Source organism: Vitis riparia, chromosome 5 (assembly GCF_004353265.1).
Source record: "Vitis riparia cultivar Riparia Gloire de Montpellier isolate 1030 chromosome 5, EGFV_Vit.rip_1.0, whole genome shotgun sequence".
In the NCBI taxonomy this organism is placed as follows: Eukaryota; Viridiplantae; Streptophyta; class Magnoliopsida; order Vitales; family Vitaceae; genus Vitis; species Vitis riparia.
The window spans coordinates 15,594,434-15,621,942 of record NC_048435.1 but is presented as its reverse complement, the minus strand read 5'-3'; the positions used below and the strand labels follow the sequence as shown (position 1 = coordinate 15,621,942).

Genomic DNA, 27,509 nt, shown 5'->3' with positions numbered 1-27,509 from the left:
AATTTAAATCTGGTTGAGAAAAATGAACCTAAGCTCAACCCGAATTACATAAGGTGCCCAAACCCGCCCAAACATCAGGTTAGGTTTGGGTTAAGTTGGGTTATCCCATCCAAGTTATAACCCTACCTTTGAGATACCTTAGGATTCTATGCACTACTTCCCAATGAATCTGCTTAGGTGCTCCCATGAACTGGCCCATTGTACTAACCAAAAAAGTAATGTCAGGTCTGGTGATTGTCAAACAAATGAGCTTACCCACTAGACTCCGATATCTTCTTTTATCTAAAAACACAAGATTATCATCTCCATTAAGGTTCACATTTTGCTCCATAGAACTGCCAGTTGGCTTTACTCCCAACATATTAGTTTCATTAAGCCAATCCAATACATACTTCCTTTGGGAAAACAATCTCACATCTACTATATGCAACTTCACTACCTAGGATCCTTTGTTTGGAAGGTATTTTCCAAGTAATCTTTCACTTCTTCAATACTAGTAACATTACTACCAAAAACAATAATATCATTTACATATACAATAAGTATTACTATGCCAATTTCCATCTTGAAGACAAATAGTGAGTGGTCAAAATTACAACTTCTAAAACCAAATGATGGATGAATATTACTCAATTTATCAAACCAAGCTCGAGGGGATTATTTTAATCCATAAATGGCCTTATTTAGCATGCAAACTCTAACTCTTGAGTCCCCTTGAGCAACGAACCCAAGTGGTTGCTCTATATAAACTTCCTCACTCAAATCACCATATAAAAGTGCATTCTTCACGTTTAACCGATGTAGACTCTATCTATAATTAACAACTAAGGAAACCAAAATATGTACAAAATTAAGACAGCCATTGGGAGGGAAAGTCTGAAAATAGTCCAAACCATAAGTTTGAGCATACCCTTCAGCAACTAACCAAGCCTTCAACCGTTCTAGTTGTGCACGTTTGTGAGAGGGAATTTAGTCACATGGCATAGCAAGAAACAATCTGTTATAGTTAGATCTAGTGTTGAAACATAATTTAGAGGTATGGCTCATGGTATATATGAGATGTTATGGCTAAAGACCTTATTAAAGTAGTTAGGCTTTAGTTGTGAGGTCTAATGAAACTTTTCTGTGATAACAAAGTTGTCATTAGCAGAACCTACAATCCGGTTCAGCAGGATCGTACTAAACAAATTGAAGTAGATAAAAACTTTATCAAGAAGAAGTTAACTAAAGGATAAATTTGAACTCCTTTTGTGAAGACAGAATCAATTTGTAGGTATTTTAATGGAGTGTCAAACGAGAGTTTCAAAGAAATACTTAACAAGTTGGGACACTTAAGACATCTATGCCCCAACTTGAGGGGGAGTGTTGACAAGTGTTAATTGTATATTTAGAGATTTCCAGCCTTATATTTCTATTTTAGCTTTCAGATTTGATTTTAGTTGACCTTATATTGTTGGGACTAATTACTTTTAAGTTTCATAAGCACAGAGCATATTTGTAGCTGTCATATTTAGCACCTTGATTATGGGGATTTGATTATTATTATTATTATTGCTGCAAATTAGGACCAAATTATAAGAAGTTGTGGTCATCATATTTTCATTATCCATAATAAGTATAGTTTGTCCTATACACTTAGTACATCTTTGACTTTCTCTATCATTTTGAGGACGTGATGGCTTCCAATCCGCTGGTTTCCCATGGATTCTCTATCATTTTGATGACAAGTGCTATATTTGCTATAAGATTTGGGCTAAAATAAACTAGTAAGGTTGGTATTTTGTTAAAAATATTCTGCAAGATTGCAGGAACAATTTATTATTTTAGTTTGAATTTTTTTTAATTTATATTTGAATTAATAATGTTATTAGAAATCTGTTGAAGATATGTAGGCAAATTTTTTTGCTTTGTTTGTTTATTTTTCTATATAAATTCAAATTTTGCAACAATGAATAGATGCAATTCTCAGTCCGAAATTTTCTTTGTTTTCTATTCTTACTCTAAAAACCTACACAGTGGTATCAAAGTCAGGTTTACGCAAAAGAAAAAGAACCAAAATTGCAAGTTGATTATGTGATTGATGATGAGCCTATAAGAGGTACTAGGTCACTTATAGAAATTTATCAAAGGTGCAATATGGTTCTGTTTGAACCTACAGGGTATGATGAGGCTGTTAAGGATCCGAAGTGGATTGCAGCAATGGAGGAGGAGATCAAGATGATTCATAAGAATCAAACCTGGGAGTTGGCGGACAGACCACTGCACAAGAAAACTATTGGTGTGAAATGGGTTTATAGAACCAAACTTAATGCTGATGGTTCCATAAACAAATATAAGGCAAGGCTAGTTGTAAAAGGGCATGCTCAACTATTTGGTGTAGATTTTTCTGAGACTTTTGCACCTGTCGCAAGATTAGACACCATTAGATTGCTTCTAGCACTTGCAGCACAAAAGCAGTGGAGGAATTACTAGCTTGATGTAAAGTTGGCCTTTCTAAATGGCTATATGGAGGAAGAAATTTATGTTGAACAACCTGAGGGTTGTGTTGTAGATCCAGAGAAGGTATATTTGTTAAAGCAAGCTCCAAGAGTCTAGTACAGCAAGATTGATGAGTATTTGCAAAAGAAAGGCTTCAACAAGAGCATGGATGAATCAACTTTGTATATCAAAGTTATTAATGATGAACTGATAGTTGTTTCATCATATGTTGATGGTTTGCTTGTCACAAGAAGCAATGCAGAATTGGTGAAGCAATTTAAGGCTCAAATGATGCAAGCATTTGAGATGACTGATCTTGGAGAGATGGCTTTCTTTCTAGGACTAGAAATTCAACAATCACAGCAAGGGAACTTCATTGGACAACTGAAATATACCAAGGAAGCATTGAAGAAATTCAACACGGAGGATTGTAAGTCATTATGTACCCTTTTGGCTCAAAATGAGAAATTTAAGAAAGATGATAGTGCTGCAAAGGTTGATGAGGGATCATACAGAAGTATCATAGGCTGTTTGATGTATTTGTCAGCAACAAGACCTGCTATAATGTTCTTTATAAGTCTGTTGTCCAGGTATATGCATTGTGCAAGTGAGTTGCACAATGAGGTTGCTAAGAGGGTGCTTGGGTACATCAAGGGAACTTTGGATCTTAGAATAAAGTTTGAGAAGGAAGATGAGTTGGTTTTGCATGGTTTTGCTAATAGTGATTGAGCAAGACAATAGGCTTTTGGGATCCGGTGGTTGAGAGAATTTCAAGGAGGCTGGATGGTTGGAAAAAGGCTTTTTTGTTTTTGGGAGGGAGGATTACTTTAATTCAGTCAAGTTTGTCCCACATTCCTAGCTACTTCCTCTCCCTATTCAAAATCCTAGTATCAATAGCCTCAAAGATTGAGAAGTTGCAAAGGGATTTTCTTTGGTCTAGGGCGGGGGAAAGGAAGAAAGATCATCTTATCAGATGGGATGTTGTTTGTAGGCCAAAGAAGTTGGGAGGTTTGGGTTTTAGGAAGACTTCTTTGAGAAATATTGCTCTCTTAGGGAATTGGCTCTGGAGGTTCCCTAAAAAAAGAAATGGTCTTTGGCATAAGGTTATTGCAAGTATTTATGGGACACATCCTAATGGATGGGACGCCAACATGGTGGTTAGATGGTCACACAGATGTCCTTGGAAGGCTATTGCTCAAGTTTTCCAGGATTTTTCCCTTTTTGTCCGCCTAGTGGTGGGGAATGGGAAGAGAATTCGTTTTTGGGAAGATCTTTGGTGGGGTAACCAAACTTTGTGCTCTCAATTTGCTAGTCTTTATAGAGTGATTTTTGTGAAAAACCTCACTGTCTCAAATGTCCTTGGCAATTCCTTTCCACTGTTTTGGAATTTTAATTTTCATCGCAATCTTACTGATACATAAATTGATCTCCTTCAGAGATTAATGTCCTCCCTTAATTCAGTGTTTTTCTCTCCTTCTTTGGAAGATTCAAGAGCTTGGTCTTTGTCATCATCAGTCTTGTTTTCAGTGAAACCTTTTTTCTTGGCCTTGTCAAAAGTCTCAAATCCTATCTTGTTCCTTTCGGCCAAGTTTTTGTGGAGTTCAAAAGCCCCCTCAAAGGTTAATGCCCTCGCTTGGTTAGTAGTACATGGGAAGGTAAACACCAATGACAAGTTGCAATTGAGGAGACCCTACAAATCCCTCTGTTCTCAATGGTGCGCTCTTTGCAAAGGAAATAGAGAATCGATCGACCACCTTTTTCTTCATTGTCCTGTTACTATTGGACTCTGGCACAAGCTGTTCAATCTAGCAGGTTTGGCTTGGGTCCCTCCAAGGAGTATTGTGAACATGATGGTTATTACTTTTAAAGGTTTGGGTAATTCATTAAAAGGCAAGACACTTTGGCAAATCGCTTGCCTTACTTTGTTATGGATGGTGTGGCAAGAGAGAAACGATAGGATTTTTGAGGATAAGGGGAGAACGGAAGAGATGTTATGGGACTTGCTTCTTTTCTTTTCCTCTTTTTGAGCTCTTGTACTACAGCTTTTAGCGGAGTTTCTCTTAGTGTTTTACAACTCAACTAGACTGCGGTTTGCGCTTTAAAAGTTTGAGAGTGTTCTTTGTTTTTAGTTTTCTAAAGTTGGGTGTTTTCTCTTTTGCTCAGTTTTTGTTTTTGTGGGAAGGACCTCTCATCCTTCTCTTGTTTTCTTCTCTTTCTCTTGTATATTTTCTTCTTTTAATATAAATTTCTTCATTTCTGATCAAAAAAAAAAAAAAGATCATGTGATGATATGAGGAGCACATCAGGCTACTTGTTTAGTCATGGATCAAGTTATTTTCGTTGGAGTTCAAAGAAGTAGGAAATATGAGGAGCACATTAGGGTTGAACCCTCGATGACAAGTTGGTTTGTGACCCCAACATGATTTTCTTTCTACTTTTTTCTCAACACACTTCTTAGGAAACTTCCCAAATGTTCGATAAAGGTTTAGTTTCCAATATTCTACCTCGAACTTCATCCAAATTTTTGTTCAATCCTAATAAAAATTTGTAGATCCATTTCTTCTCAATGATCTTCTTGTATTTGATTGCATTCGTTGGGCAATCCCATTGGTAGTTTCAAACATGTTTAGTTGTTGCCAATAGTGAGTTAAAAGACTGAAATATTGAGTGAGAGACAACTTGCCTTGGTGTAAATCATGAAGGATCCCTTCAATTTCAAATGTTTGTACTGTGTCTTCTATATTGAAATAGGTCTCTCTTACTGCTTCCCAGATTTCTTGCACTATTTCATGGAGCATAAAATTTTCCCCTATGCCATTGTTCATTGAGTTAATTAACCAAGACATAACCGTATTATTCTTAGTCTTCCATCTTTTGAATATCAGATCTTCTTTTGTAGGTCAAGGCACTGCACTAATGAGGTAGTCATCCTTCCCTTTAGCACATATGAGCATCATGACTGCATGGGACCATTGAAGATAGTTTTGCCCATTCAGTTTGTGTCCAGTAATGAGAACAACACCACCATCTGATCCTCCATTGTTGCTTATAATAGGAGCTTCTTAAGTGGAGGTGACTACTAAGGTTGAGGAGTCTTTCTTGGTGGATATTTCATATTTGGTCATAGACAAATTAAATGGTTCAGAATTAGGTCTAATACCATGAAGAAATTTGAGGGAGAAAATATATATTGTTGGAAAACCGAAGCTAATATGGAAAGAAATAACTTTGTAAAGCTGTAAATTAGCTATTAGTTGTTAATCTTTGTATTTTTAGGAAAGTAATTGTTAGGAGTTATTCAATCTTTGTATTTTTAGGAAAGTAATTGTTAGGAGTTATTCTTTCCCTTTAATCAGTGATTTAGTTTACTGATTTGAAGGATTTGTATATGCTATAAACTCTATAAAAGAATAATCTCAATGAAAGAAAATTATTCTCGTGAAACCCTATTCTTCAAGTTGGTATCAGAGCTAGCAATTTGCTTGCCGAAATCCTCCTTCTTCCTCTCTTTCAATCCTTGTTCTCTCTGAAACCATGTCGGATATTTCAAACGAGTCCACTATTGTTCCTCAACCTTCTCCGAACAATCCCATCATCATTGATTCTTCAAAAATTAGTCCTACCACCTCGGAATCTCACTCTGTCCAAATCACCACGATTCGCTTGAATGGTGACAACTTTCTGAGATGGCCTCAATCCGTTTGGATGTACATCAGAGGACGTGGAAAGATGGGCTACCTAACGGGTGAAAAGAAGGCTCCTACAGTGGATGGTCCGAACTATACTATATGGGATGTTGAGAATTCCATGGTGATGACATGGCTTGTGAATTCTATGGAAGAAGACATTAGCTCTAATTACATGTGCTATCCAACAGCACAAGAGCTTTGGGAGAATGTAAATCAGATGTATTCTGATTTAGGGAATCAATCATAGATCTTTGAATTAACCCTCAAACTCGGTGAGATACGACAAGGGAAGGACAACGTCACAAAGTACTTCAACTCCTTGAAGCGGATCTAGCAAGACCTTGACCTCTTCAACACCTATGAGTGAAAATCTACCGAGGATGGACGTCATCATAAGAAGACCATGGAAGACAATCGGATCTTCAAGTTCTTGGTTGGCCTTAATGTTGAGTTTGATGAGGTAAGGGGGAGAATCATTGGAAGACAACCTCTGCCTTCAATTGGTGAAGTTTTTTCATAAGTTAGAAGAGAAGAGAGTCGGAGGAATGTGATGCTGGGCAAGAAGGGACCTGGAGTTGCTATTGAAGGTTCAACCTTGGTTACCATGGGTGGAGGCTATAATAAAGTTGCTGCGTTTCAGCGCAAATCGGATGAAAGACCACGGGTTTGGTGTGATTTTTGCAACAAACCTCGCCATACTCGTGAGAACTGTTGGAAAATCCATGGGAAACTTGCAAATTGGAAAGGAAAAACAGGTGACAAACCAAGCCGAGCCATTATTCCTACTGCTAATGATGCTAAGACCAGTCTCTTCACCACTGAACAAATGGAGCATCTTCTTGCACTGCTGAAATCCAACTTGACATCCGGTACTTCTAGTGTTTCTTTGGCACACATAGGTAATGAATTATATGCTCTATCTTGTCGTTTTAAATCTACTCCATGGATAATCGATTTTGGAGCATCCGACCACATGACCAATTCCTCAAACATGTTTGAATCCTATTCACCGTGTCCCGGAAATAAAAAGGTACAGATAGCTGATGGTAATTTCTCACCTATTGCAGGAAAAGGTCTAATAAAAATCTCTAAGGGAATAGATCTTAAATTTGTTCTCCATGTTCCTAAACTTACTTGTAATCTCTTGTCTGTTAGCAAATTATCTAGAGATTTTAATTGTTGTGTTATCTTCTATGAATCCCATTGTATTTTTCGAGACCGGAGCTTGGGGAAGACGATTGGCAGTGTCAAGATGATCAATGGTCTCTATTATTTCGAGGATAATTTACCTAGTAATAAAATTGCTCAAGGACTAAGTAGTATTAGTTCTCTTTTTGTTCGTGATCAAATAATGGTTTGGCATTGCAAATTAGGCCATCCTAGTTTCTCTTATTTAAAACATTTATTTCTAGTGTTATTTCAAAAGGTTGATCCTTTATCATTTCAATGTGAAAGTTGTTTACTGGCAAAAAGCCAACGTAAAACTTACATTTCAAAACCCTACTATGCATCAAAACCATTTTATCTTTTTCACAGTGATGTTTGGGGACCTTCAAAAGTAACCACAATTTCAGGAAAAAAATGGTTTGTGACCTTTATAGACGACCATACACGTCTTTGTTGGGTATATTTAATGAGGGAAAAATCTGAAATTGAAAGGATTTTTAAAGAATTTTACAAAATGATTGAAAACTAATTTCAAACAAAAATCAGTATTTTGAGATCTGATAATGGGACTGAGTACTTTAATAAAGTTTTGGAAACCTTTTCAAACAAGAAAGGAATTTTACGTCAATCCTCGTGTTTTGATACCCCTGAACAGAATGGAATAGCCCAACGTAAAAATAAACACTTGTTAGAAGTAGCACGGGCTATGATGTTTTACATGAATATTCCAAAATACTTATGGGGGGATGCCATACTAACTGCTTCATATCTAATCAACAGGATGCCTACAAAAATTTTGCAGTATAGCACTCCTTTGGAGTCTTGAAAAAGGTATTTCCAAAATCTCGAATTAATTCTGAATTACCCTTGAAAATATTTGGTTGCACTGCATATGTACACATTCCAAAAAGGTCAAGATCTAAGTTAGACCCTAGAGCAGAAAAATGTGTTTTTGTAGGATATACTCCAAATAAAAAGGGTTACAAATGTTTTAATCCCCTTACAAAACGTTTTTACACAACTATGGATGTTTCCTTTATGGAAAATGTCCCATATTTTACCAAAAATTTACTTCAGGGGGAGAAATTAGTGGAACCAAATTTTTGGGAAATTGTTGAACCTTTGCCGAGTGTAATTCTTGATATCTCTCTTGAAAAAGAAAATAAGGAAATTAAGCCTACTAAATCCGAATCTGAAATTGGTCTGTCACAAGAAGAAATACTACGAATGAAAAAAAATAAAAACAATCTTGAGCCTGTGGTTTATTCAAGGAAAAAAGTCCCTGGAAGAAGTAAAGACCAGCCGATCATCCCAGCACATGGTCAACCGAAAGCCCTAGGCAATGGCTCTCTAAATGTCTCAGGTAACCCTCCTTCTATTCCTACTCCTATACATGCTTCTTCTTCTTCTGTTACTGATCTAAGTTTACCATCACACTTTGGTCCAAGTCCAGAAATATCTGCACCCGAACTTGGTTTAGGATTAGCCCCAATTGTTCCTACACAGGACCTTGACCTTGATCTCCCTATTGCTCTTAGAAAGGGAACCCAAGCCTGCACTAAACATCCTATTGCCAAATATATCTCCTATAGTAACCTTTCTGACAACTATAGAGCATTCACTACAAATATTTCAAAACTTGTGGTACCTAGAAATATTCAAGAAGCACTAGATAAACCGAGTTGGAAATTGGCAGTGTTTGAGGAAATGAATGCCTTAAAAAAGAATGGCACTTGGGAGGTTGTAGATTTACCAAGGGAAAAAAAAAGTTGTAGGGTGCAAATGGGTGTTTACAATAAAGAGTAAAGCAGATGGAAGTGTTGAGAGATAGAAAGCCAGACTTGTGGCAAAGGGTTTTACTCAAACCTATGGGATAGACTACCAAGAGACTTTCGCTCCCGTAGCTAAAATAAACTTGATTAGAGTTTTGTTGTCCCTTGCAGTAAATTCCAATTGGCCCTTACACCAATTGGATGTTAAAAATGCCTTTCTTAATGGAGACCTAGAGGAGGAAGTGTTCATGAATCCTCCACCAGGTTTTGAAGAAAGTTTTGGAGTTGGGAAAGTGTGCAAATTGAAGAAGTCCTTATACAGACTTAAGCAGTCGCCTAGAGCTTGGTTTGAGCGCTTTGGCAAAGTAATAAAGCATCATGGATACACTCAAAGTCAAGCTAATCACACGATGTTCTACAAACATTCAAATGAAGGTAAAGTAGTCATCTTAATTGTGTATGTTGACGAATTGTATTAACTGGGGATGATTGCAATGAACTAGAAAAGCTAAAGGGGAAACTTGCTGAGGAATTTGAGATTAAGGACCTGGGGGCATTAAAATACTTTCTTGGGATGGAGTTTGCTAGGTCCAAAGAAGGTATCTTTGTAAATCAACAGAAGTATGTTCTTGATCTTCTTGATGAGACAGGTATGTTAGGATGTAAGCCTACTGAAAAACCTATAGAGCCGAATGTAAAACTGCAGCCTACAAAAGCCAAGAATGTGAAGGACCAGGATCGTTATCAAAGACTTGTTGGGAGATTGATTTACCTATCCCATACACGCCCTGACATAGCATTCTTAGTGAGTATGGTTAGTCAGTTTATGCATGTGCCTGGACCAAAGCATTTTGAAGCTGTTTACAAGATTCTAAGGTATCTAAAGGGGACACTAGGTAGAGGTCTTCTGTTTAAGTCACGAGGACACCTACAAATTGAAACCTACACCGATGCAGACTGGGCTGGAAGCATAGTGGATCGAAGGTCTACCTCTGGGTACTGTTCATTTGTAGGTGGAAACTCGGTTATGTGGCGAAGTAAAAAACAGAACGTGGTTGCTAGAAGCAGTGCTGAGGCTGAGTTTAGAGTTGTAGCTCATGGTACTTGTGAGATTATGTGGATAAGAAGATTACTGGAAGAGTTAAAGATGACATGTTCATCTCCTATGAAGTTGTATTGTGACAACAAGGCAACAATTTCAGTAGCTCACAATCCGGTTCTCCATGACCGCACCAAACATGTGGAAGTGGACAAGCATTTCATTAAAGAGAAAATAGACAACAGATTGGTTTGTATGACCTATATGGCTAATGTCTTCACCAAAGAACTACACAAGAGGCAATTCGATTTTCTAGTTGGCAAGCTAGCTATGGAAGATATCTTTAAGCCAGCTTGAGGAGTGTTGGAAAACCGAAACTGATATGGAAAGAAATAACTTTGCAAAGCTGTAAATTAGCTATTAGTTGTCAATCTTTGTATTGTTAGGAAAGTAATTGTTAGGAGTTATTATTTCCCTTTAATCAGTGATTTAGTTTCCTGATTTGAAGGATTTGTATATGTTGTAAACTCTATAAAAGAATAATCTCAATGAAAGAAAATTATTCCCGTGAAACCCTATTCTTCAAGTTATATATATATATATATTAATTTTTCTCTCTACATACAAACTAATTCTTGCATCAATATTTATACATAAATGGCTAAGATCATCTGCCTTAGGAAAAAGAAATCTAATCCTTGATTTCAGGAGAAAGTCTCTCATAAATTTGGGAAATAAAATTAGAATAGGAAACAATTGTATGCAACTGTGTAGTACAACTATGTGGTACAACTAGAAATATAGTTGGCAGTATAGCTCTAAGGTACAACTGTACCTTCCGAATTTCCACATATCTAATAATTTTTTTTTTTTATAGGACACATATCTAATAATATAGTATTTGAAGAAAACTTCACCAAAGATTTTAAAATAAAATACTTGAAATCTAAAGGACTTAGTTGGAATTAAAGTGAATAGATCAGAAAGGGACATCTACATTTCACAAAGGAATGTCCTAGATCTTTCTAAAAGAGATGGACATGATATGAGTTTAAAGGAGCGAGACCCTTATTCAATTAACAGGGATAGCAAATGTGCACCAATAGATGGGAGATTTCAGAAGGTGGTGGAAAAGCTTATTTTTATTTTCTATGCTCGACTTTACATTGCCTATCGTGTGGGCCTTGTGAAGGAATTTATTCATGAACTTTTGTCATCTCATATGGGAAGTAGTTCTTAGGATCTTCAATACATGAAATCTATTCTTCGAACCTAATAAAGACATGCATGATCGCCCAAGGATAGAGACAACACCATTGTAGATCTCTGGTTTTATGAATGAAGATATTTGCTCATGCGTTATTGCATTTTGCTGGCACTGATCTAATGGTTTGGTGAAGCAAGAGACCAACAGTTCTTGCCAGGTCTAGGGAGAAGTAAAATGCATAGTGATACTCAAGGTTCTTGTTAATTCATTTGTCTGAAAAGCACAAAGATTAGATTGTGGTCTACCAGAAATCTGCTATGGATGTCCACCATTCCAATAAGGAATCTATACGACAATATAACTCTTAATCCAGGTCAGCATGGCACGACTAAACATATCTATTGAGAGAGAGAGAAAGAAGAAAAACTTTAATTCTCATTCATGTGTTTTCTACTTACAATTGAGAAATATATATATACAAGGCTAGGAGTCCTAACTACCATACATGTGACCTATATTAACAAGGAAAGATTATATACTATAAATACATTATATTAAACACTCCCCCTCAAGCTCGAGCATATACGTCATATGCACCAAGCTTGTTACAAATATATTTAATCCTAGGACCTCTGAGAGATTTAGTGAAGATGTCTGCTAGTTGATCAATTGAATTAACAAAACTTGTAGCAACACATCCTGATGCGATCTTCTCTCTAATGAAATGACAGTCAACTTCAATATGCTTGGTCCTTTCATGAAAGACTGGATTGGATGCAATATGTAATGCGGCCTGGTTATCACAGATGAGTTTCATCTGTTCATCCTTTCCAAATCTCAACTCTCGAAGAAGATGTCTCAACCATATGAGTTCACATGTTGCCAAAGTCATAGCTCGATACTCGGCTTCAGCGCTAGATCTGGCCACTACATCTTGTTTCTTACTCTTCCAAGATATTAGATTACCTCCAATAAAAACACAGTACCCTGAAGTGGAACGTCTATCTATGGGTGAGCCAGCCCAATCTGCATCTGTGTAACCAACAACCTGAGTATGACCTCTGTTCTCGTACAACACACCTTGGCCTGGTGTACTTTTGATATATCGAAGAATGCGGATTACGGCATCCCAATGGCTATCACATGGTGACTGTAGAAATTGACTAACAACACTCACAGGAAAAGAAATGTCTGGACGAGTAATGGTGAGATAGTTCAATTTACCTACGAGCCGTCAATATCTCCCAGGGTCTCCTAAAGGCTCCCCCTGTCCTGGTACAAGTTTAACATTCGGATCCATAGGTGTGTCTACCGGTTTACAGTCTAACATACCGGTTTCTTCCAGGATGTCTAAAGCATACTTCCTTTGGGAAAGGACCACACCAGAACTGGATTGAGCTATCTCAATTCCCAAGAAATACTTGAGTTTCCCCAAGTCTTTGGTCTGAAAGTGGGTAAAAAGATGTTGCTTTAGTTTCTGAATACCATCCTGATCACTGCCTGTAATGACGATGTCGTCCACATAAACAACCAGATAAATACACTGCCTCAAGGAGTTATGATGATAGAAAACTGAATGGTCTGCTGTACTACGAAGCATGCCAAACTCTTGAACAACAGAACTAAAACGGCCAAACCATGCTCGAGGAGATTGTTTCAAGCCATATAGAGAACGGCGTAACTTGCACACTAAACCAGACTCCCCCTAAGCAACAAAACCAGGAGGTTGCTCCATATAAACTTCCTCGGCAAGATCACCATGAAGGAAGACATTTTTAATATCCAACTGATAAAGAGGCCAAGAACACATAGCAGCCATGGAGAGAAGCAGACGGACAGAAGCAATCTTGGCAACAGGGGAGAATGTGTCACCATAATCAAAACCATAAACCTGAGTATAGCCTTTAACAACTAAGCGGGCCTTAAGGCGATCAACCTGACCATCAGGACCAACCTTAACTGCGTAGACCCAACGACAGCCAACGGTAGATTTACCAGAGGGTAAAACAACAAGATCCCAAATGCCATTAGAGTGCAGAGCAGCCATTTCATCCACCATTGCCTGTCGCCAGCCTGGATGGGAAAGAGCTTCATGGGTGCTCTTTGGAAGAGAAACAGAGGATATAGCAGAAACAAAAGCAGAATAGGGTGAAGATAATCGATGATAACTCAAAAAATTGTAAATAGGATGAGGATTACGAGTAGAGTGAGTACCTTTCCGAACAGCAATGGGTAAGTCATTAGGAGAAGACAGAGCCGGGGCAAATGAAGCCGAAGGGATAGGAAGTGAGTCAGCAGGTGCCTCAGCAAAAGGGAGAGGAGCAACGACACGAGGGCAACGATGATAAACCTGAAGTGGTCGAGGAGGCATAGCATCAGGTGGAGAGACAATGGGAAGCTGTAATCCGCATTCTTCGATATATCAAAAGTATTGGGAGATGGGGAAGGTGACCGGAATGAAACACGGTCACCGGAAGGTTTCCCGGAGTTGATGACACAGGAAACAGGAAAGAATTAGGTTTTCTCCCTTGGCTCTGATACCATGTTGAGAGAGAGAGAGAAGAAAAACCTTAATTCTCATTCATGTGTTTTCTACTTACAATTGAGAAATATATATATACAAGGCTAGGAGTCCTAACTACCATACATGTGACCTATATTAACAAGGAAAGATTATATACTATAAATACATTATATTCAACAATATCAAGGTTGATAAGCATATTATTAGCGACAAACTGGACACAAGCCTTAATTGTACACCATTTTGGAAAACAAAAAATGATGTAGGACAACCCTAGGATGGTTGCCTACACTCAAGGGTAGGTGGGCTAGGGTTTTATTTTTAGGGTGTAAGAAGAGGAACAAGGAATAAATTTTATGGTAGAGAAAAAAATAAGATAAAAAATAGAGAGAGAAAAAACAACGAAGAAAAGATCGAAAACCTTAGAGTCTCACTAAGTTCTTCTAAGAGTCTCACCTAGAAGAAAATCAATGGAGTTTCACCATTAAGGGTTGCAATCTTGCAATGAAAGAAAACATAATATTATTAATATCAATCATCCCTTTGATTTACATTGATTAACCTATTTATAGGTTTCTCTAAGAAATCCAAAGTCTACTAGGACTCTAATAACCTATCATGACTCAAATTCTAATTATATTATAACTCAACTAGCTAATCCTAATTAGTCTCCAACAAATACCAACCCTAATTCAATTCTAATTAATATAAATCCTACTTAAAGTTTACTTAGGTCTTCCCTTTCCTCCTTGAATAAACTTTAAAAGGCTTTCCCCCATCAATTCTCTCCGGCTTGAAAGAACTCAGCTCCAATGAGTTAGATGCGTGTTACAATTCATGGAAATTGGGGTTAAGCTTCTAAAAATCCGTTTTCATAATCCATGTATTTTTAAAGTGTGGTTTGCCTCTCCATTTCACCAAAAAATTTTGGTATCCACCTTGTTGAGTAAAAACAAGTTGACCATCAAGAACATACTCGATCTCAGGACGTAGGCTAAGAGCAGGTGGTAATTGAAGATCCAACTCTTCACTTACATCGTTGTGATGGCCATGGTAGATACACAAATCTTTTACAATAAATATTGGACTAAAATGCAAGTCTGAAGGGAACTCTAACAAATAAGCTCTAACAAATAAACCTTCTCACCCAACCGCTTTAATACCCGAAATGGACCCATTTTCTTAGCTTGAAGCTTTTGATATGTGCTCAGATGAAATCTTTCTGGACATAGACGAACTATCACTAGATCACCTTCTTGAAACTGAATATTTTGATGTGCATCTGCTGACTCTTTATAGTTCTCATTGCTTATTTTGATTTTTTCTCGTAGCTTTTCATATATATCTCGTATATGACGTGCAAATGCATCACCATCTTGGTTAGTGCGAACAGAAGTAGGTAATGGTATAAGATCAACAAGTTGCTTAGGTTTCAACCCATATGCCACTTCAAAAGGTGAGTACCCAGTTGTACGATTAGTGGAGCTGTTGAAAGCAAACTCGGCTTGTGGTAAGACATTGTCCCAATTTCTCAACTAATCTCTCACAATGCATCTCAAAAGATTACCAAGACTGCGATTCACAAGTTTTGTTTGTCCATCAATTTGAGGATGAAAAGAACTTGAAAATTTTAATTGAGTACCTAGATTGGCCCACAAGGTTTCCCAAAAATAGCTCATGAACTTGACATCGCAATAAAAACAATGGATTGTGGTAATCCATGCAATCGAACTACTTCTATAAAGAACAAGGCAGCAACATAAGAAGCATCTGAAGTCTTCTTACATGGGATAAAATGTGTCATTTTGGAAAATCTGTCAACTACAACAAATATAGAATCAAAACCTCGCTGTGTCCTTGGTAATCCAAGTACAAAATCCATGCTCAAGTCTTCCCAAGCTTTGAATGGAATTGGTAAAGGTGTATATAACCCTGTATTTCGCTTTGAACCTTTTCCTACTTGACATGCTCGACATTGTTTGATAACCTTCCAAACATCCTTCTTTAAACTAGGCCAAAAGAAGTCATCTTCCACCAAAGCAATGGTCTTATCTTGTCCAAAATTTCCATCCATTCCGCTTCCATGAAGTTCCCATATGACATGATCACATAGAGAAGTCCTTGGTAAGCATAAACGATTTTTATAAAACAAGCACCCTTCTAGCATATCATCAAGTATTGGAATTGGAAATCAATACTTGATTGTGATTTTGTTGATTGCACGACTATCCACACACATCCACCATGATCCATCTTTCTTTGGTATTAATATGGCAAGAACTCCACAAGGACTTAGGCTTTCACGAATAAAGCCTTTAGTAAGTAACTCATCAACTTGCCTTTTCAATTCAGCATGTTTTGTTAGATTCATTCCGTAGGCTAGTAAATTTGGTAATGATGCACCAGGAATCAAATCAATGGCATGTTGTATGTCACGCATAGGAGGAAGTTGATTAGGTAACTCTGCAGGCCACAAGTCAAAAAAGTCATCAAGGATTTTATGTATGTTTGCTAGATATTCCTTACTCTTTAAATTCTTCCACTTCCCGAGCCATTAAAGCAAAAATAACTTTAGTTTCCATGCTCCCTTTTTCTAATTGACACATAGTAAGTACCTTTTTTGGTTATGCCTCCTCTGACTTCTTAATTGGAGGGACTTCTTTCATTGGACAAAGGATCTTCTTACGTCCATCGTGTATGAGAGCATATGTATTTTCATAGTTGTCATGTTGAACTCTTCTATCAAAAAGCCAACGTCTTCCAAGTAAAATATGACTTACTTTTATGGGTAAAACCTCACACCATACAGACTCTTCAAAGTCCTTACCAAAAAGGAATATTACTAAGTAGCGAAAACTTACTGAGATAGAGGTGTTATTAACTCATGCTACTCTGAATGGATTTGGATGTCTCTCTGTTTTAAGGTTTAGCTTCTCAACAAGTTCTTGCGAAGCTATGTTCAAACTGCTACCTCCATCAATAATCATGGTGCATAATCTCCCTTGGCAAGAAATACGTGTCTGGAAAATGCTAGTACGTTACCAATCTTCTTCTCCTTTTACCTTTGGGACAGCTAATAAAGGTTGTGCTACAAGACTATGTCCTTTTGTCATACCATCATAGTAGTCACATTCTTCACTAAGTTCATCTTCATTGTAAGTCTCTTATTCTTTTAAGTAACTCTCCAATTCAGATTCCGGTTCTTCAATACAAAAGTGTAAACCTTTGGTCCCACACAACAGCATAATGACCATGCCTACCACACTTAAAGCATAAAGGAGTCACGTCTACTTTTCTATCTCCAATACTCATTGAAGTTTTACCCTTATTACCATCTTTATGAGCTACATTCGAAGTCTGTTGATGCCTCTGCCATTCACATGATTAGAAGTTCCAAAGCTTTATGTGCTTAAAAGTTTGCTTGTTGTGTCCTGTTGGAGAAAGTGCTCCCAATTTGTGAACTTGGATGCCTAAGAACCCAAAATTTGAGGACTTCTTCTATTTTGAGGGCTAGTTGATAAACATCATCTACGGTATAAGTGTGTGTAGCTATCATCTTGAGTTGAATCTTCATTCGAAGCCCAGCTTTGTAATGGGCTGCAAGTTGAGCATCACTTTCCCGTACTTGATTTCGAATGCTCGGTTCCTGGAATTCTTCTGTATATTCTTCAACGGACTTGGTACCTTGTTTAAGGGAAAACAATTTTGCATGCATAAGTTGTTCATAATCAGTTGGGAGAAAGTGCTCCTTCATCTTCAACTTCATCTCATCCCATGTGTCAATAGGTGGTCCGCCAGTTCTATGAACTTGATTCTCAATATTATGCCACCATAGATGTGTTGCTCCTTTCAATTTTGCCTTCACAAAACGAACTCTTATATTTTAGGGCATTGCATACCAATCAAATAATCTTCCATTGACATAATCCAATCAAGAAAAGTTGTTGGATTTAGTTTCTGTAAAATTCAGCAACTTCAAGACGTACCTTTTTTGTCGCGTCATCGTCTAGCTCAAAAAGTTCAGCCCTTCTTTGATTCTCCATCATGAAATTGTCTTATTCTTCACGTGATCGACTTGGTGATTGTCTAAATTGATGATTTGCAATCCCATTTTCAATTGGTCGTTTTTCTTGACTCTTTTCTAATAACTTCATGATCTCATCAAGTTTGCTATTTAGTTGTATTATAGCATCTTGATGGGATTGTTGTGTGGCTGAAATTTCCTCCAAGCATATTGTAGCAGCATCTTGATTGCTAGAAGTTTTTTTGGAACTCATGCTTGCATAAGTTGCTCCACTCCCTAATTGCATATGCCTTCAAGCCAAGAACTTTGGCTCTAATACCAAAATTAATGTAGGACAACCCTAGGATGGTTGCCTACACTCAAGGGTAGGTGGGCTAGGGTTTTAGTTTTAGGGTGTAAGAAGAGGAACAAGGAATAAATTTTATGGCAGAGAAAAATATAAGATAAGAAATAGAGAGAAAGAAAAAACAACGAAGAAAATATCGAAAACCTTAGAGTCTCGCTAAGGCCTTCTAGGAGTCTCGGCTAGAAGAAAATCAATGGAGTCTCACCATTGAGGGTTGAAACCTTGCAATGAAAGAAAACATAATATTATTAATATCAATCATCCCTTTGATTTACATTGATTAGCTTATTTATAGGCTTCTCTAAGAAATCCAAAATTTACTATGACTCTAATAACCTATTATGATTCTAATTCTAATTATAAAATCCAAAGTCTACTAAAACTCTAATAACCTATCATGACTCAAATTCTAATTATATTATAACTCAACTAGTTAATCCTAATTAGACTCCAACAAATACCAATCCTAATTCAATTCTAATTAATATAAATCCTACTTAAAGTTTACTTAGGTCTTCTCTTTCCCCCTTGAATAAACTTTAAAAGGCTTTCCCCCATCAGAAAATCAGTACAACTTTTTATCAAAGGAGTTGCAAACCAGACTTCTTACACTATGCAAACTGCACATATATGATAACTGTTCACCATTGGTGTGATATAGATAGAAGGAGAGAAAAGAAAGAGGAGGACCCCTATAGCCCTCTATTTATTCTCTCTCAACCTCTTTGTTCTTAGTCTACCATCTAGACAAACCAGCATAAAAATGTACAATCAAATCTGTAGAGAAAAATTAAAATCCAAAAGATATAAGGGAGAAATAATTACAATAATATCAGGAGCATCAGCTTGCTGACACATGACCCAAGGAACCCCAGCATCAAGCTCAAGAGCCATTCTAGCAGCCCATTTAACATAGTCCTTCCCTCTCAGACCAAATGAGCTTTCAACATTTCCATATTCATTCTCAATCTGATAAAAATCCACCATGGTTATGACATACAAATTGAAAATGTATTATTTTAAAGAAAATAACCACATTAATATTAATGCATAGTAAGTCTAAGTGTGAAAAACTAATAACAAAAATTAAAATATCTGGCCTGCACAAAGCTCAGGATATAAAACTGTAGACTTTAACCGAACAACCTTAGAAAATCCAAACATGCTGCTTATTTCATGTTCATGTTAAACTTTCAGAAGTTATTGTACAACCTGCAACATGATAATTGGACCACCTTGCCAAGAGAAAAGCATTTCCTTCTGCATCAGATCCACTATCTTTTTAACAAATCGCTGCATTTCATCCTGTAAATGTAAGCCATTATCAAACTTTTGATGGTAACCACCAATATTAATATAAATTTTCAAACATCCAGACACCATTAACTCAATTCTGAGAAGTTCACTTAATAATACAAGTAAACTACAGTCTATAGACTCCCTACTTCACTTTCAAATATATTTAAAGATTTCCCAAGTTATAAGTATGTATGTGAAAGAATCCAATAAAAAAAAAAGTATGTATGTGAAAGAAGACTGAAGAAGAGATGTTTTTTCAGAAGAAAATAGAAGAGAAGTAAGGTGGAATGTAAAAAGAAATGAAAAAAAGAAGATAAAAACTTAAAGACTGGGTTGGAAACTTCTAAGGGTAAGATCTGCCCATGAACAGTAAAAAACAATGAACTCAATTCTCAGAGCATTCAGCTAGCTAGTCGCTCATCCTACACAGTTCACAATGATTTATCTAGTGCATACAGGGAGAGAACTTTACAGAACCTATGGAGGGACAGTCCTTATGAAAGCCCTAGAACTATGGCCTTACATCTCCAAGCACTACATCAAAAGATTTGCATTTCTTAGCAAAAACAAAACAAAACTAACGAGGTAAATATTCAAAATTCCACAATTTTCATTGGGTGAGGCCTTTCAATTAAAGAAACATTTTTTTTTTTTGAATAGAAACAACCACCTTAATTTATCTTAAAAAGATAAGTAGAAGAAGGACAAGCAATCCTTCAAGAATGTACAGAAAATGTTATAAAATAACAAACTGTCAAGCCCCACTAGGGGAAAGAAATACAAAGGAGAAATAAAGCACACTCAAGGGGGAAGAGAGTCTCCGACAAAGGAGGCCAAATACCTAGCTCCTTTTTTGGCTAACTAGTCTACAACTTGGTTAGATGAACAAGAAACCGAAGACAGGGAGCAACCCAACTCACTGACAACCAAGGACAAAAATTTTGCGATATTTCAAAGAAATTTCAGCGAAATATCAGGTATTGGCCATGGCCAAAACGAAACACAGCACCAAAATCTCGACTGACCGAAGTTTCAAGAAAATCAACAAAAAATCAGCAATAAATCACTAATATATCAGTGCAAATCAAAAAATCAGCAAAGCAGCAAAGTTTCCATCCCTCGGCATAAAAAATTGGCTATTTATCAAGGAAAAATCGGCAATTTTGCCGATTATTTCAGTGGCTTAAAGTGCACTTTATTTTGTGCCAAGGATTGAATCTGGCCTCATCCAACAGCCAAAATCATGCCCGTGTATTTTAAAGGTGCTCCAACGATCAAAAAGCATGATCAAACGGGGCAAGATTAAATCCGGCCTTAATCTAACGACCAGAATCACGCCTATGTTTTTTAAAGTTGATCCCAACAGTCAAATACCTAATTCAAGGGCCAAGATTAAATCTGGCCTTGACCCAACAGTTGGGATGTGATTCCAACAGTTATTTGAAGATTCAATGGTCAAATTTCATCCAAATTTTGACCCAACAGCCACAAATGAATTCTAACGTTAAAATGATCATCCAACAGTTATTTTGACCCAAATTTTTCTATAAATACTTCATTCTCAATCCATTTCATCTATAATTCAATTGAAAGTATTTTGGTTTCATATTACTCAAATTTTATTTGTGATTATTCTCAATATTTTATAAATTTGGCAATTTGGTGTTCAAGTGGTGCATTAACTCCAAATCAAGGTTGATCAATTACTTTAAAGTATCGGGTATGTACTTAATTCAATTTAAAGTATGTAATTAGTAGAAAATTAATAATTTAAATGATTGAAATTATTAGTCTTTTCTAATAATTTTATAAACTAATATATATGATGCATCATATGAAACCAAGACCAACATAGCTTGACTACCAAGTGACTTAAGTTCCATACAGAATACCAGGGTTCAAGTCCTAGTGGCGTACTTTGGGTTTATAATTTTTCTAATCTTCATGTAAGTGAATCCCACATTGGAAATGGGAAGCAAAATGAAGATATATTTAAGAAGGGATGCTCCCATTTTGTGCACTATTGAGGCACGGATTGGGCTACAATAAGTTGGGTTGGATGCGTTTAAGGCTTGTTTCAATTTCAAAATTTTAAATGAAAGGGAAACATTGATGTGGCAACTAGCGTGGCACCGATTTATCTGCAATATCGTCAAAATATTGGTAATTGTAAAAATATCGTCGAAATATCAACAATAAATGGAGAAAAAAACTGAAAAATCGTATGGTCGATATATCCATCCCATATTTGTGTTAGGCCCGGCCGATATGCTAATACATCGCCAATATTTCAGTGATATATAGCAAAATTTTCGTCCCTAGGTGGGAGTGGCGTAGCGGGACAAGATCCTGTTTGGAAGCATTGCACAAATAATAAAAGAAACAAATTTAAGTGTTAAGATTAAATTAAAGTTCTCTAACATTAGAATAGAAACATATGTATAAAATTTTTAAAAATAGAAGTATTACCAATTCAAAAGTGCTCCAATTTCTCTCACATCCCAAAGCACTATAAGTAAGGCTAAGGACTCGAATAGCAAACTTTTGCAACTACGATGTTGAACCCTCCAAAACACATCCACCAACATGTAAGACTTCTTAATATTCGAGAATCAAATGCAACACAACTTCCAAATTCGCCTATTGCTTGGTTATATGAGTCCAACTAAATGTCAGCTTTAAAACGTTCTTGATAATCCAACATCTTATCCAGGAATTCAAATGATCCCTTCCTCACCTCATCTACATTAGAGAACTTATCTTCATATCGCAATTAAGGATTAAGATAATAACCTACTGCATGTAAATGTCGATGAAGTTGCGAAGTCCATCTTGCATCTATTTTTCTCCAAATTGGGCTATATTTTCTCTCCATGCCTCCACAATTAAATGCAATCTTCTTCTTTGCTAAATCCATCAACTCATAAATATAACCCATGGTTGGCCTTTCCCCTTAATCAACCTCTCTCAAGACACTAACTAATGGAATAGTAGTCTTTATACAAAAAGCAACATGAGGCCAAAAATTTGGATCAAACAGCATTGTACTTCAGGCTTTTACACCTTCTACCTTTTTGGCCTATGTACTTGAACACCATTTTTCAAAGGAGAACATTGCTATAAGAGTTTGCTTTTGCTTATAAAGACTTTGGAGAGTAAGAAATGTAGTAGCAAATAGTGTAATTGTTGGACGAATAAGTTCATGGTTTTTTGTAAATGTTCTCATCAAGTTAAAAACCCTAGTATGTCAATATATGAACTTCACTATTTGCCTAGCTTGTAAAAGTGTATTAGCATGAACATTTAGCTTTCGAACATCCTCCAAGATCAAATCAATTCAATGAGCAGCATAAAGAGACGACCACAATCTTCTCCTCTTTTCCATAAGCCTTGTTCCAGCATTCACATAATTAGAGGCATTATTAGTGATATCTTGCACAACATTCTCCTCTCCAATTTCTTCAACCACCTCATCAAGATATTTGAACATGAATTCTTCATTTTTTATTGTATCAGATACATCAATTGATTTCATAAACCATGTGCCAACAAGACTATTCACAAAAAATTTATAACACACCTACTCTTTCCATCTGTCCAACTATCTAACATAATTGAACCTCCATATTGCTTCCAAGCTTTTTTGCGTTCTCCCATCATGATATTTATGTCATTCACCTCTTCTTTAAAAATCCATGTCCTCAATTCATGCATAAATGGAAGCTTAAACCCAGGCTTGAAATTTGCAATAGCATCAATCATAGGAACCCAATAAGGATCATTCACCATATTGAATGGGAGCCTTTTTAGTATATAAATCGACCAATTTTTCTACACACTTCCTTTTTTTGTTCTTGCTTCCATTTGGAATTCAAAGTATTTTGTCTAGGTTATAAAGTGGTGAATTTATCCATGGGTCTCCTAGGTAAAGGTCCCACTCCCACTCCCTAATGTCCCCATTGTTTTAGAAAAGGCACTCTCATGCGTTGAAGTTAGACCCATATCAATTTCTTGGAGCAATTCATTTCTTTTTTATTTTTTATCGTTATAATTGGCCAATGCCTTCTTACATTCTAATCTAGCATCTTTACTAACTTTGTTGCATGGTTCATACCATAATGATTTCTGACTAAGTTATGTTTAAGTCTATTTACTCCTCTTGTGCATCTTTGATTACAAAATTTACATCTTATATATTTCTCGCCAGAAACTTCAACAGCATACTTCCACACAAAATCTTTTCATGAAGTTCTTGAATTGGAGGAACCCATTCTAATAATAATAATAATAATAATAATCAAATTTTTATATATAATAATATAATTGATTGAGCAAAAGTAGCAAGATATAATTGACTTGAAATTTAATTTTAAAATTTTTGATTTAAAAATTCAAAAGTAAATAACATAAATAAATTTTTTTCAAAATTGAAGAAAATATTTTTTTCCAAAAATCATTGTTCACTGTCCACGGTCATTGTTCACTATTGGGTGTTATTTTTTTTTTTTTTTTTGTAAAAAAATAGAACAATGAATGTGGTAGAATTTTAAGAGAAATCGGATTAGTGAACAAGGTAGAAATTTTGCGTGAAGTAAAAATAAAATGAAGTAAAAAAATTAAGTGGAGTCAGACTAGTGAATAGTTAGCAATGTTGTAGAAATTGGGAATGGAGTTGTTTGAAAATTAAAATAAAGTAAAAATCAGGAATGGAGTTGTCAGAATAGTGGATGTGCAATGAAATCAAAGTGAAAACTTTTAGCTTTGCAAGCGAGAATGAAAGTGAGAGTAAAGAGAGAAGAGCATAAAAAAAAAATCAAAAACTGGTCATGAAATCAAAACTAAGAGAAAATAAAGAAAGGGATATGAGGATCAGTCTCACACCAACCTATGGAGAATCTAAAGAGAAAGCAACAGTTGTCTTCACACAGCATCGTTGCCGAATGTATAGGGCAGCAAGAAGATGTCGAAAAAGACTCAGAGTGAGAAAGGAGCTGCAATTTCGTCATCTTTTCTTCGATATTCGGCTCGTCGAAGATAGAGAGAACTAAGGTTAGGTTTCTCCTTCAAAATCATTTTTTATTTGCTCTCCAGTGGGTTTTTAGGGTTTAATAGGGGTTTTTCCTTCAATTTTTTTTTGTTTTTATTGGCCATCTCAACAAACGAAAAAGTTCCCGCTTCACTGAGGGAGGCATCAAAGGCGTGCGCCTCAAAAGCGCTTAAGGGCAAAATGTGTGCTCCTTTTATGTTTTGTGTTTTGCGTTTTTTTTCCAACGCCTTGCCTCAAAGCGCACCTTAACATTTGTCAAGAAAATGCCTTTCAAAACTCTGTATGAAACTACTAGATTTGCAACCAATTACATTGCTCTAAAAGGGGCAATTTGAAGAAATTGTTTATGAGTGATGAATGGGCACAACTTAAGCTAAGTCAAACAAAAATCAAACAAGAAATGGAGAAATTAATGGTCGAGCATCCTTATTGGGACAAAATGGCAAAAGTAGTTTCACTATATGAGCCACTATATGTGGTGCTTCGACTTGTGGATTCAAAAGTTGTTCCTATAATACCCTACCCTATGTGTATAATGCAAGTGATGAAAAAGAACTTCATTCCTCTACATGCTAGTGAATGGATGTTCCAAACAATAAAAGATCGTTGGGAGAAAACATTCAAACATCCCCTTAATGCAGCTGGTAATTTAGTACTATCTATCTTCATAAGTTGTTAGTTTTGAATTATATAATTTTCTCTTACAAAATACTAATTCTATTAGTTGTTGTAGCATACTTTTTAAATCCCAGGTTTTAGTACAAGCCTAGAGTTGGTAGCAATCTTGAGCTACTTCAAGCTATCCATGAGATTTTTGCTAGATTAGATCTGATGGCCAAAGCATTTAGTCAATTTGGAAATAAGGTAAACTAAAAAATCTTATATTATCTGATCCAATTAAACAATAATTTTATTCATCATTTCATCTCAACATTTAGTAAAAATATGATATTAATATATTGAATATTGAATATTGAATATTGAATGAATAGCTTGCACTCTTTCAAGATACGATGAGAGGATTTGGTAATTGCATGGCGATCATAGCAAGGTTACAAATGGTCCCCAATGAGTACCATTTGTTAATAGAAAACTAAATTCATTATCATTATGTAGAGATTTATTACGTAAGACAATTATGAATTTGGTCGCACCTCTTTCTAGTTGGTTAATTGTGCAAATGACATAAAAAATGGTTGCTTTCTCAAAGGGGAGAGGAGTGTCGAAGGGTGGTAAGAGTTGGCGTGCAGTGGAATCTAAGACGTTCGAAATCTCCATTGAAGAGGTTCGAGGCAAACAAAGAGGGATTATTTTGGAAATGAGCAAAGGCTTTTCCTCTTGGATAAAATTTGGAGAAAAGAGCTTAAGTTATCTGTTGGAAGGTGTAGAAGACTAGTGCAGAGGAGAGTCAAGCTCAAAGTGTCTTAAAGTTTGGGAAGAATGAGTAAGAAAGTATAGGCTGGAGTGTCATTCAAATGAAGCTGGTAGGTTTTTGCTTTGCTCGGTGAGGGATTTGGAAGCTAAGAGGTTTTGTCTCGTGTTTCTAGAAGGAAAAGGCTTAGTAAAAGGGTGGCTTCTGCTGGCTCAGAAGTTAAGGGCCCTTGGAGTTAGCACTCCAGCTTTGAGCAAAGGTGAGTTTGGTACTTCCAACTCTGAAAAGCATAGTTATAGTGTCAAGGGAAAAGAGAAAGGGAAAGGAGTATATGTAGAAATCGTGAAAGCCAAGACAGGGGAATTAGGGGATTCTTTGTGGGTGCATGTTGGGGACCGTGACCTGCTCAATAGGGAAGAGCAGCTTAGTCGTTGCCTGGTAGGATGCTTTGGAGACAGTTTTGAGTTAGTTCCTCCTTTGACCTTCTTGAAGGAGTGGGCGTATGAAAGGTGGTCTCTCAAGGGAGGTTTAAAAAATTCCAGGTTGGGTGCCCTTGTGTTGTTCGAATTTGAAAATAAAGTTGAAGCAGCTTTGGTGCTCTTAAGGGGTAGCAGATGTTTTAAGGAGAGAGAGTTTCCCTTGTAGAAATAGGGACCTGAAGTGGGGTGTTTTAGGAAATGGGAGCCATGCCAAGGAAGTTTGGGTGAAAGTCGTCGGACTTCCACTTCACCTTTGGAGTAGAGAGGTGTTCAAGAGTATTGGAGAGAGATGTGGGGGTTTCTTAGCTGTTGATGAGGAAACAACTTTTTTCTCACAGTTGTAGTGGGCTTGTATCTTGGTGAGAGCCTCTGGGAAGAATAGACTAAGTACTTTGTAGGTGGCAGCCGAGAATTTTTGTTGGATGGTTAGTCTATGGTGGAAAGCTCCCCCATGGTTCTCCCAGGTAGTGGCAAGGTCTGCCTGGTATAAAGATGAGAGGCGGGAGGTCAGGGATGAGGGTGGGGATGATACACGTGCCAGTGTTAGCGTGCGAGATGTTCAAAATTTTCAAATTGATATGCAATCTCGAGGGACAGATGAGCAAGTTGTGTGTGGAAAAAGGCATAGGGATGCAGTGGCTACAAAGGGTAAGCTGCCTAGTGCAACTGAGTTGGACTCATCTAACTGTGGGGCTGGGCCTAGAAAAAAATGTTGGGAAGGCTTTTAAAGATAAAGATGTTTTGGGCTTAAGTGGTGAAGTGGTTTGGGCCAAAGGCCCATCGTCCATTAGCATAGAAGAGGCGGGCCTGGGTGGGCCTCCTAGGCCCACTTTTAATAAGGTTGTCACGTGCTTGTTCTCGGCTAGGGCTCCATTTGTTCCTGTAGGGGGTGATGGGGGAATGGATTTGGAGCTCTTGGCTGTTGAAGTAACAGTCGCCGAGGAGTTGCTGTCGCGTCGTTTGATGGCCACTGACGAGGCTTTGATGGAGGAGGCATCCAAGTATTCCACTGATCCTAAATCTTCTTTGTCTTTGGGGCTTCGAAGATCCTCTTCTTCTTCTCCTC

The 27,509-nt window shown here is 36.8% G+C and overlaps 1 protein-coding gene across 2 annotated transcripts in view; it reads right to left on the bottom strand.

Annotated features, from left to right (window-relative positions):
* LOC117913849 (beta-galactosidase 9) overlaps positions 1–27,509 on the bottom strand; it is a 153,201-nt gene that overhangs the window by 72,042 nt on the left and 53,650 nt on the right. For both annotated transcript variants that reach the window (XM_034828923.1, XM_034828924.1), the window contains 2 exons: positions 19,459–19,551; positions 19,072–19,215 (listed from right to left, as the gene is read on the bottom strand). In XM_034828923.1, the coding sequence (XP_034684814.1) occupies positions 19,072–19,215; positions 19,459–19,551 (237 nt within the window). The remainder of the gene's footprint in view (positions 1–19,071; positions 19,216–19,458; positions 19,552–27,509) is intronic.